A 12,176-nucleotide genomic window follows, 5' to 3' on the forward strand; every position below is an offset into this window, starting at 1 on the left:
TCGGGGCCTTCAAACATCCAATAAAAACAAACTAGAAAGCAGACTCACAGACACACCTCTTTTGACAGGTCGTGATCTTGACAGGTGTGCCTATCACTGGTATCAGACAGTATGACGGACGACAAAGGGCCCTGGTACTGTCACTTCTCTCCTCCATCCCTTGTCGGCCTGCGCTGACTGATACGTCAGTCTCTCTCACACCATCCATCCCTCCCTTAAATCCAATCCCCCTTTCGCTTTTCATTACTGAAATGCGGGAAAGAGACCAAAATAAATAAATGAGCGTGAGGCAGACAAAAAGGGACGAAGAGAAGCCTCAGCCCCTTCGGAGGTAAAAAGTACTTCCAACTCCCCTTTCATGTGACAGTGGAGCTACCAGATTCCAGTTCTGCCATGGGGCTCAGTCAAATCGTGGCCCAGACGTTGCCATGGTTCTTCCTCCCAGACTCATTTCAGGGAGACATTGTGCTTTCAGACAAGTTAAGCCCTTGCCTTGTGCTATTGATAAGGCAGAGGCACAGACGGGAAGGAGGGCCCTTTCGAGAGTTTACACACACACACACACACACACACACACACACACACACACACACACACACACACACACACACACACACACACACACACACACACACACACACACACACACACACACACACACATTTTTTTTTAATCTTTCAGAAAGGCAACCAGACTCTTAAGACAGCAAAATAAAGAAATTCCAAGTTGTTCGAAGTATGGCTTTGTCAAACTCTTAATTCTTTGTTCAATAGATAATGCCTCAACCTAAAACATTGTGAAAATCGAGGATAGAATAATTTCATCAAACTCAACGTGCAGCCGGCTACTTTTGCTGTAGGTGTTGGAGTCTAGGTTTGCCGCAGTCTTCAGTCTTCGTGCATTATTTAGCTTCCATTGTGTTTCAATGTGTTCCTTTTTTACTAAGTAATAACAGTTTGTTTCCTAGAACTTGGTGTTGTGTGACTTCGCCGTGCATATTCAAATCGCTTTCAGGGCTCTTAAATATTTAAGAACCTTTATGGCCGAACGTGAGGTCAATTATTTTGAAAGAAAGGACCAGACATTTACATCCAATTGGTTTGATGGTGAAGTGTGATATGTGATTGATTAAAAAAAAAAAAAAAAAAAGCAAGCTCTTACCTACAACCGATTTAAGAATATTCCAATCCCTAACTATTAAGAACAACTATCTATTCCTACCACTGACATTAAGACTGTAATCCATACTACACTGTCAACCATACAGAAGGACAGTCCATTAACTCCATTAACATTCCAAGGCCACCAAGGTCCACTTCCCCTCCCGCTCTAATAGTCAGAAATGTTCATTAGTCCTCGTCCCTCGGTCTTTCCCCCTCCTCCTCTGCATCTTCCCACCCCTTCCCCATTCTGCCTGGGCGGTATAGAGAAGCCGAGAATACTCTGAGAATAACCCGGAATACTCTGGGAAGAATCCGTCTGGACACCACTAGCCTCCACAGACCCCCTGGCTGTCCCTTCTCCTGTTTGGTTACGTAGCGCTGGTGGCTGGCGTATATGTAGCATATTTATGACTTTCCTTCAACTGTCCTGATTTCTTCTGTATTTTTATAAGATATAGAAATAGTCCTTAAAATAGGTGTTAAGTTAAAGCTGGTATCCTTAATGGTGAAACTACCACGTCCGTTTGGGATATTACGACAACAAAGGTTACAAACAATGAACCCTGTTTTTTTTCCTCTGACATCATTGCACCCGCGATAGAGGAATATAAATATGGGTTGGCAATGGATTACGAAAGACCTTTGCTGTCAAAATAGCTGTGCATCTCTCAGCGTGGCCGAGGCGATTATTCATCACCACAGCTAAATTAGGTATATGTGGGGAGGCATTTTCAATTATGTTTGCCCTCTTCCGCTGGTCTGCTCATGCCCCCTTTTCCACCGATATCAATTGCGTGCGAAAATGCAGCCAAGCATTTATGGAGTACCTTAGACAACGCCTCGCAGGCCAGTACAGTAGTGTGAGTTGGACCCACGACCCCTGATATATCTTCCTGGAAATTGTAACCGCAGGTTAATGGCTTACATGGTTGAATCTATTTAAAAAATAATAAAATCTTGTTTGGCTCACAGACACACTTATAGAAACTCGTACATCAGTGGAGGCTGGTGGTAGTAGCTATACGAGTACGGGCTCATTGTAATGACTGGAATGGCATTCATGAAAAGGTATCAAACACACGGGAACCACATTATTCCATTCCAGGCATCATTTTTTTTGTATCTTTATTTTACAAGGCAAGTCAGTTAAGAACAAATTCTTATTTTCAATGATGGCCTAGGAACAGTTAACTGCCTGTTCAGGGGCAGAATGACAGATTTGTACCTTGTCAGCTCGGGGATTTGAACTTGCAACCTTTCGGTTACTAGCCCAACACTTTAACCACTAGGCTACCCTGCTGTCCCAATGAGCCTGTCCTCCTATAGCTCATCCCAAACCAGCCTCCACTGACGTACATTATTACTTGTCTAGAGGGAGAGAGAGAGAGAGAACAGCGACCGTTAAAGCTGGTCCTGATGGGAAATGTGCCTCCAGCTCCACTGGGAGTGATTGAGAGAGGCTGAGTGGATAGGAATGGAGTGACAGAGGGAGGAGGGGAGGAGGAAAGAGGGAGACAATCAAGGTGTCCACAATCCCCCACTCCTCCCTCGCTGTCCCCTCTTTGTGGCAGAAGGCTCCCGGTTCTCTGTCACCTTCAACACGGGGAACTGTCATTATCACATCCTCCCTCCTCCTCTTCCTCTCTCCATCCTCCAGTTTTCCCTTAGCACCAATCAGCTTGGTCAATTAACCCCACCGACCCTTACCTCTCCATTAACAGTAGTCCCTGGCCTATCATGTAAACACACACCTCAGTGCTATTATCTCTGATGTCCTCATTGGGGCTTTCTAAGCAGTAGATGTGAGAGGAGGGAGAGTCAAGTTTAAACAAGACAGGCTAGTTGCGGGGCTGAGCTATAGTTTGTTAGCGGGGAGTAATGAACACATCCATCTCACTGCTGTTTGGAGGCTGCTATTCCATTACTGCTCCAACTAATTAACCCCTGCTCACAACAAGCCTATTCAAAAGACAAATAAAGAATAAGAGTGGAGGAACAAGAGGGTACAAAGGGGAAGGGGTATAACGGGGAGAGGGGTAGTGGAGTAGTAGGGTAGTGGAGTAGTAGGGTAGTGGAGTAGTGGAGTATTAGGGTAGTGGAGTAGTATAGTAGCGGAGTAGTAGGGTAGTGGAGTAGTAGGGTAGTGGAGTAGTGGAGTAGTAGGGTAGTGGAGTAGTAGGGTAGTGGAGTAGTAGGGTAGTGTAGTAGTGGAGTAGTAGGGTAGTGGAGTAGTATAGTAGTGGAGTAGTAGGGTAGTGGAGTAGTAGGTTAGTGGAGTAGTAGGGTAGTGGAGTAGTAGGGTAGTGGAGTCGTGGAGTAGTAGGGTAGTGGAGTAGTAGGATAGGGTAGTGGAGTAGTATAGTAGTGGAGTAGTAGGGTAGTGGAGTAGTAGGTTAGTGGAGTAGTAGGGTAGTGGAGTAGTGGAGTAGTAGGGTAGTGGAGTAGTATAGTAGTGGAGTAGTAGGGTAGTGGAGTAGTGGAGTAGTGGAGTAGTAGGGTAGTGGAGTAGTATAGCAGTAGGATAGTGGAGTAGTATCGTAGTGGAGTAGTATAGTAGTGGAGTGGTGGGGTAATGGAGTAGTATAGTAGTAGGATAGTGGAGTAGTATAGTTGTGGAGTAGTGGAGTAGAGGGGTAGTGGAGTAGTATAGTAGTAGGGTAGTGGGGTAGTATAGTAGTGGAGTAGTATAGTAGTGGAGTAGTATAGTGGTGGGGTAGTGGAGTAGTATAGTAGTAGGGTAGTGGGGAATTATAGTAGTGGAGTAGTTTAGTAGTGGGGAAGTGGAGTCGTATAGATGTATAGTTGTGGAATAGTATAGTAGTGGAGTAGTATAGTAATAGGGTAGTAGAGTAGTATAGTAGTGGAGTAGTATAGTAGTGGAGTAGTGAGGTAGTGGAGTAGTGGGGTAGTGGAGTAGTGGGGTAGTGTAGTAGTGGGGTAGTGTAGTAGTATAGTAGTAGGGTAGTAAGGTAGTGGAGTAGTGGAGTTGTAGGTTAGTGGAGTAGTATAGTAGTGCAGTACAGTGGTAGTGGAGTAGATGAGTAGTGGAGGCGTGGGGAAGTATAATATTTTGGTATTAAAATAGTGGGTTAGTGGGGAAAATTTTAGAGGAGTTGTGAGGTAGAGGGGTAGTATAGTAGAAGGGTAGTGGAGTAGTGGGGTAGTATAGTAGAGGGGTAGTGGGGTAGTGGATTATTTTTGTAGTGGAGTAGGATACTAGTGGGGTAGGTTAGTAGTGGAGGAATGGAATAGTATAGTAGTGGGGTAGTGGATGAGTGGGATAGTATACTAGTGGAGTCATACAGTAGTATATCAGTGGAGTATTATAGTAGTGGATTAGTGGGGTAGTGCTGTAGTGGGTCAGTATAGTAGTGGGGCAGTGTATTATTGCGGTAGTGTATTATACTAGTGTAATAGTATTGTAGTAAAGTAGTATTGTAGTGGAATATTATACTAGTGGAGTGGTATAGTAGTGGATTAGTAGATTAGTATAGTAGTGGGGTAGTATAGTAATGGATTGGTATGATCGTGTGGTATTATATGTAGTGTATTACTGGGATCGTATAGTTGTTCAGTAGTGGAGTAGTATAGTAGTGGAGTGGTGGGGTAGTGGATTAGTAGGGTTGTATAGTAGTGGAGTAGTATAGTAGTGGAGTAGTGGCTTATTGGATTAGTATTTTAGTGGATTAGTGGGCAGTATATTAATGAGGTAGTGGAGTAGTATAGTAGTGGATTAGTGGAGAAGTATAGTAGTGAGGTGGTATAATAGTGGAGTAGTGGGGTATTGTGGTTGTAGAGTAGTGGAGTAGTATAGCAGTGGATTTTTGGAATCAGTGGAGTAGTATAGTAGTGGGGTAATATGCTAGTGGGGTCGTGGGGTAATGGAGTAGTGGATTAGTGGGGTTGTATAGTTGTGGAATAGTAAAGTAGTGGAGTAGTACAGTAGAGGATTTGTGGAGTATTGGAGTAGTATAGTGGTGGAGTAGTAAGTTAGTGGAGTAGAATGTGTTTAGAGTATTGGTGTAGTGAGCTAGTATAATGGTGGATTAGTGAGTTAGTATAGTCGTGGAGTAATGCTGTAGTATAGTGATGTAGTTGTATAGTAGTATAGTGGTGGTCTAGTGGAGTAATGCTGTAGTATAGTGATGTAGGTGTATAGTGGTGGTCTAGTGGAGTAATGCTGTAGTATAGTGATGTAGTTGTATAGTAGTATAGTGGTGGTCTAGTGGAGTAATGTTGTAGTATAGTGATGTAGGTGTATAGTAGTATAGTGGTGGTCTAGTGGAGTAATGCTGTAGTATAGTGATGTGGTTGTATAGTAGTATAGTGGTGGTCTAGTGGAGTAATGGAATAGTATAGCAGTGTAGTGGTGGAGTAGTATAATAGTGGAATAGTGAGGTAGTATAGTGGTGGAGTAGTGGGGTATTGGAGTAGTATAGTAGTGTAGTATAGGAGTGGAGTGGTATAGTAGTGAGATAGTATAGTGGTGAGGTAGTATAGTAGTGTATTGTTGTAATAGTGGTGTTGTTTAGTAGTGGGGTAGGTGTGTGCTACGAAGTGTCTAAGCATGTCTGTACTAGAGTGCACACACTCACTGCGGTGTTACTGACACTGGAGTGTTGCTGTCAATTCCCATGTGTACTCACTACTCAGTCAATGCCGAAATGAATTGAATATCAATTCATCAATAGGAGAAATAGGTCATTATGTTTCCTGACAGGACCTTTGAACCTGGAATTGAATTATCTGAATTGACTTGAGTCAAAATAAAAAGACAGAAATATATAGTAGGTCTGCTTGTCCAACATTATGCCGTTGAAGATGTAACCCAGTCACTGAAAATATTGGTTTTAGTAGTCTCAGTTTATACTGACTCTGTCGATGCCTAACCTTTCGCCCAGGTCTGTTAAAAATAAATGTTCACCCCAGTAAAAGCCTCTCTATAGTGAAGAAAATGTTTTTGTTCCGATACAAAACATACGCATACGAGCAGCCTTCATATTCTGCACAATGGGAAAGGGAGAGAGCACTGTACATTTCCAGCACAGTCTATTATTACTTATTGACATAGCTAGATGTACAAACCACAAACCGTACTCTCTCTTCAAAAACACACCTTGTTTAACCTTTTAGAGAAAAATATAGATGAATAAAAGTTTTGTTTGTTTGCCTTCTCCACAGTGCCTGGGCCACCCTCTCTGTCGGTGGCTCAGGATTCAGAGACGTCGGCCGTGGTGTGCTGGGACGCACCCGATGTTATGATCCCTGGCATGGGGCTGCAGGGTTACCGGCTTCAGTTTGGCCGCAAAGACGTGTCCCCCCTGGCTAGTCTGGAGTTCACCCCCCAGGAGAGGCAGTACACGGTGGCTAGTGTCCACCGCGGTGCCACCTACCTCTTCAAAGTCCAGGCCAAGAGTCGGGGGGGCTTCGGTGAGGAGGCGACAGCCGAACTACAGGTGCCCGAACACACACCCCAGGGGTACCCCCAAATCAGAGAAACCTCCAACGTGACCTGCTGCTCGGTGGAATTGTCATGGTCGCCCCCGGTGCTGGCAGAGCGCAACGGGGACATCACAGAGTACACGCTAGCATACCAGGAGAAGGGCTTGGGGGGCGCGCCCCGGGAACTCAGCCTGCCCGCAAGTCAGTCCACCTACGTGCTCAACAGCCTCAAACCCAACTCGGCGTACGACGTGAAAATACGCGCACACACGAGTGTAGGTCCAGGGCCCTACAGCCCGCCGATCCAGTATCGGACAGTGGCGTTTGAGACAGGTAGGGCTTGCCTGTTTCTCTCCCGACCCGGGGGGAAAAACAAACAAAAATAACAACAAGCGACAACACAAAAATGAAAACAACTCCCCCCTCCAATCACCTTCACTTCTTCTCCACGACAAAAATCCTAGAACCTAAAAATGTTTGCGGGGAACACTCACTTCACTAACCCAAAGGTAAAACCAGTCAGTAAGTTACAGTCAGTCAGTTTGAAAAAGGGGAGGAGCTGCTGCGTTCAAGGTAAGTGGAAGTCGGTCAGACAGCTTGTCAGACTCCTCGCTGCCCTTTGCAGCCAGGCACACTCACTCAGCTAATGCAACCTGACACTCACACACCCCCTAGTTTGCACAACAACAAAAAAGAAGCAGGACCTCTGTGTTTAAGTCACTCAAAGACTTTGTTTTTAGTCCATTTAGGTTAGCAAGAGCAAGATTTTGGTTCTTTATTTTCTTTATTTTTCAGTTTGTTTTGAGTCCCTCCCCCACTCTGTTCCCTCCCCTTGTCACATTATGGGATGGACGTGCAGCATGGCGTCCCCCTGATGCACTGCTAATGACTGTGGGCATGCTGTGTTTGGGTTTTGTCTTTGTGCCCGCTGGGCAGCATGTCGTGGGCAGTGCCAACCCAGGCTCAGAGCGCCAAAGAACCAGTTTCTGCCACAACCACGAGGGTCAACGACTCCTGGTTTTCACTGGGATGGGGTATTGTCTTGTAGAAAGATGTGGTGTACAGAGTTGGGTTGGCACTGCCCTGGTGGCCAGCCAGCGGGCATGTCCGTGCCCCATGGGTCCGTCTGTGCGCCATGGGTCTCCGGTGCTATGTGTCTAACCAATAGAGTTGCCCCCTTCACAGCCTATCACAGCACGGCTCACGGCCCGCTCAATACTCCAATCCAGAGGAAGGAAAACAAGAAAAACGACCTACTCTTTTATTTCTAATCTCTCTCTCCCTTCTCACTTCCCCAGCTCTCCAAACTAAACACATCCTCTCTGTTTTTGTTGTGTTCCTTTTTCTTCTTCTTTCTGTTCTCTCTCACAACAGATGTACCAAAGAACTTCACGGTGAAGTGGGTAACCAAGACGACGGTGTTGCTAACATGGAAGTTTGTTGAGAGGCGGTTCCCATTTCGGTGCACGGTAAGAGACAGACAGACAGACAGACAGACAGACAGACAGACAGACAGACAGACAGACAGACAGACAGACAGACAGACAGACAGACAGACAGGCAGACAAACCTACAGACACTCAGACTGACAGACATTCAGACAGACAGACATTCAGACAGACAGACAGACAGACAGACAGACAGACAGACAGACAGACAGACAGACAGACAGACAGACAGACAGACAGACAGACAGACGGACAGACAGACACTCAGACAGACAGACACTCAGACAGACAGACAGACAGACAGACAGACAGACAGACAGACAGACAGACAGACAGACAGACAGACAGACAGACAGACAGACAGACAGACACTCAGACAGACAGACAGACAGACAGACAGACACACACAAACACACACACACACACACACACACACACACACACACACACACACACACACACACACACACACACACACACACACACACACATGTAGAGGGTTCCTGCTCTATGAATACATTTTTGAATAATTATGCTACTGACTGCAATTTGATTTAATTAAAAGTTCAAACGATGCAGTCTCGCAGAGTCCAGAAACATGCGTACGCACAGCAGTGTTCTACAATATTGGACCGTTGGCTTTTATACTTTTCAAATTCTCAGCGAGGCTCAAGCAAGTTCTCCAACCGTCACCCCATTCAAATACAAGACGTGAATGCGAAGCCGCTGCTTTTTGGGAATTTTGGGCTGTGCGCCCCCCACAGATGGTAATCTCTGAGCCGTGTAGCTATGTCACAATAGGGTGCCGGACTATCGCGCCTCTGCGTCTGTGGACTCAGAACTTTGCAGAGAAAAGTCTACAGAAACACAGACATACATGCTATATTTGAACACACTATTTCCAAAGAATATCTCCTACAGACTCATTTACATGTGACATGCTTTAAACCAGTGGTTCTACCCAGCTCTGAGACAGACTAGTATACTACTATACTACTCCACTACTATAGAGACTACTATACTACTCCACTACTATAGAGACAGACAGAGACCTACTCCACTACTATAGAGACAGACAGAGACTACTATACTACTCCACTACTATAGAGACTACTATACTACTCCACTACTATAGAGACAGACAGAGACTACTATACTACTCCACTACTATAGAGACAGACAGAGACTACTATACTACTCCACTACTATAGAGACAGACAGAGACTACTATACTATTCCACTACTATAGAGACAGACAGAGACTACTATACTACTTCACTACTATAGAGACAGACAGAGACTACTATACTACTCCACTACTATAGAGACAGACAGAGACTACTATACTACTCCACTACTATAGAGACAGACAGAGACTACTATACTACTCCACTACTATAGAGACATGCAGAGACCTACTATACTACTCCACTACTATAGAGACAGACAGAGACTACTATACTACTCCACTACTATAGAGACAGACAGAGACTACTATACTACTCCACTACTATAGAGACAGACAGAGACTACTATACTACTCCACTACTATAGAGACAGACAGAGACTACTATACTAATCCACTACTATAGAGACAGACAGAGACTACTATACTACTCCACTACTCTAGAGACAGACAGAGACTACTATACTACTCCACTACTATAGAGACAGACAGAGACTACTATACTACTCCACTACTATAGAGACAGACAGAGACTACTATACTACTCCACTACTATAGAGACAGACAGAGACTAGTATACTACTCCACTACTATAGAGACAGACATAGACTACTATATTACTCCACTACTATAGAGACAGACAGAGACTACTATACTACTCCACTACTATAGAGACCTACTATACTACTATAGAGACCTACTATACTACTCTAGAGACCTGCTATACTACTCCACAATTATAGAGACCTACTATACTACTCTAGAGACCTGCTATACTACTCCACAACTATAGAGACCTACTATACTACTCTAGAGACCTACTATACTACTCCACTACTATAGAGACCTTCTATACTACTCCACTACTATAGACAGACAGATAACTTTCCTATTTGTGTATTTTTTGTGCGTCTCCATTTGTTTGTCAATTTTTCCATCCATCCCCCGGTCCAGATCGAGTACAACCGTCAGAAGATGGACGTGGATGCCCGGCTGACCAAGGCGCTGGTCACCAGCCTGCGGCCCAACACCACCTATGAGTTCCGGGTCACGTGTCAGGAGAACACAGAGGGTGGCCCTCGCCACCGTGTGGTCGCTCGGACCACACCACCCATCCTGGTCAAGAAGCCCAAGCTGGACCTCTACTCGGAGCCAGACAACATTCTGACCATGGGTTTCGCCCCGGTAGAGACCAAGGACATCAAGTGAGACAAATGGAAACATGGGTTTCTGCCAGTTTATCTAAAGTGTAATTCCTTCTGTCCTCTCTCTCTCTTGCTGTAGCTGTCTCTCTCTCACTGTAGCTGTCTCTCTCTCTCTTACTGTAGCTGTCTCTCTCTCTTACTGTAGCTGTCTCTCTCTCTCTCTCTTACTTTAGCTGTCTCTCTCTCTCTCTTACTGTAGCTGTCTCTCTCTGTCTCTTACTGTAGCTGTCTCTCTCTCTCTTACAGTAGCTGTCTCTCTCTCTCTCTCTTACTGTAGCTGTCTCTCTCTCTCTTACTGTAGCTGTCTCTCTCTCTCTCTCTCTCTCTCTCTCTCTCTCTCTCTCTCTCTCTCTCTCTCTCTCTCTCTCTCTCTCTCTCTCTCTCTCTCTCTCTTTCTCTTACTGTAGCGTTCTCTCTCTTTCTCTCTTACTGTAGCTGTCTCTCTCTCTCACTGTAGCTGTCCCTCTCTCTCTCTCTCTCTCTTACTGTAGCGTTCTCTCTCTTTCTCTCTAACTGTAGCTGTCTCTCTCTGTCACTGTAGCTGTCTCTCTCTCTCTCTTACTGTAGCTGTCTCTCTCTCTCTTACTGTAGCTGTCTCTCTCTCTCTCTCTCTCTCTCTCTCTCTCTCTCTCTCTCTCTCTCTCTCTCTCTCTCTCACTGTAGCTGTCTCTCTCTCTCTCTTACTGTAGCCGGCTCTCTCTCTCTCTTACTGTAGCTGTCTCTCTCTCTCTCTTACTGTAGCCAGCTCTCTCTCTCTCTTACTGTAGCTGTCTCTCTCTCTTACTGTAGCTGTCTCTCTCTCTCTTACTGTAGCTGTCTCTCTCTCTCTTACTGTAGCTGTCTCTCTCTCTCTTACTGTAGCTGTCTCTCTCTCTCTTACTGTAGCTGTCTCTCTCTCCCACACTGTAGCTCTCTCTCTCTCTCACACTGTAGCTCTCTCTCTCTCTCTCTCTCTTACTGTAGCTGTCTCTCTCTCTCTTACTGTAGCTGTCTCTCTCTCTTACTGTAGCTGTCTCTCTCTCTCTCTCTTACTGTAGCTGTCTCTCTCTCTCTTACTGTAGCTGTCTCTCTCTCTCTTACTGTAGCTGTCTCTCTCTCTCTTACTGTAGCTGTTTCTCTCTCTCTTACTGCAGCTGTCTCTCTCTCTCTCTCTTACTGTAGCTGTCTCTCTCTCTCTTACTGTAGCGTTCTCGCTCTTTCTCTCTTACTGTAGCTTTCTCTCTCTCACTGTAGCTGTCTCTCTCTCTCTCACTGTAGCTGTCTCTCTCTCTCTTACTGTAGCTGTCTCTCTCTCTTACTGTAGCTGTCTCTCTCTCTCTCTCTCTCTCTCTCTCTCTCTCTCTCTCTCTCTCTCTCTCTCTCTCTCTCTCTCTCTCTCTCTCTCTCTCTCTCTCTCTCTCTCTCTCTCTCTCTCTCTCACACTGGAGCTCTCTCAAATTCAAATTCAAGCTGCTTTATTGGCACGAAAAACATTGTGTCAATATTGCCAAAGTAACAATGTATACAATATACATTGTAACAAAATTATAAATGATAGCAAATAATAATATAAAATGGTAGTAAATAGTAATACAAAATGAAATACAAAAATAATAACAATAAAATGGTAACAGTCAATAGTAGAAATGTAATAAATATAAAATCAAATTATGGAAAATGAAACTATAACTAACTTATAACTAAATAACTGTCATCTTCTTCTTTATATCAGTACTACAACTACAATCATCAT

The 12,176-nt window shown here is 44.7% G+C and overlaps 1 protein-coding gene across 1 annotated transcript in view; it reads left to right on the plus strand.

Moving 5' to 3' along the window:
- Nucleotides 1-12,176, plus strand: part of LOC118400689 (receptor-type tyrosine-protein phosphatase S-like) — a 440,366-nt gene that overhangs the window by 315,767 nt on the left and 112,423 nt on the right. Inside the window, exons 15-17 of the mRNA XM_052475331.1 lie at nucleotides 6,345-6,938; nucleotides 7,980-8,074; nucleotides 10,194-10,424. Of these exons, the coding sequence (XP_052331291.1) occupies nucleotides 6,345-6,938; nucleotides 7,980-8,074; nucleotides 10,194-10,424 (920 nt within the window). The remainder of the gene's footprint in view (nucleotides 1-6,344; nucleotides 6,939-7,979; nucleotides 8,075-10,193; nucleotides 10,425-12,176) is intronic.

Source organism: Oncorhynchus keta, chromosome 22, assembly GCF_023373465.1.
Source record: "Oncorhynchus keta strain PuntledgeMale-10-30-2019 chromosome 22, Oket_V2, whole genome shotgun sequence".
Classification (NCBI taxonomy): Eukaryota; Metazoa; Chordata; class Actinopteri; order Salmoniformes; family Salmonidae; genus Oncorhynchus; species Oncorhynchus keta.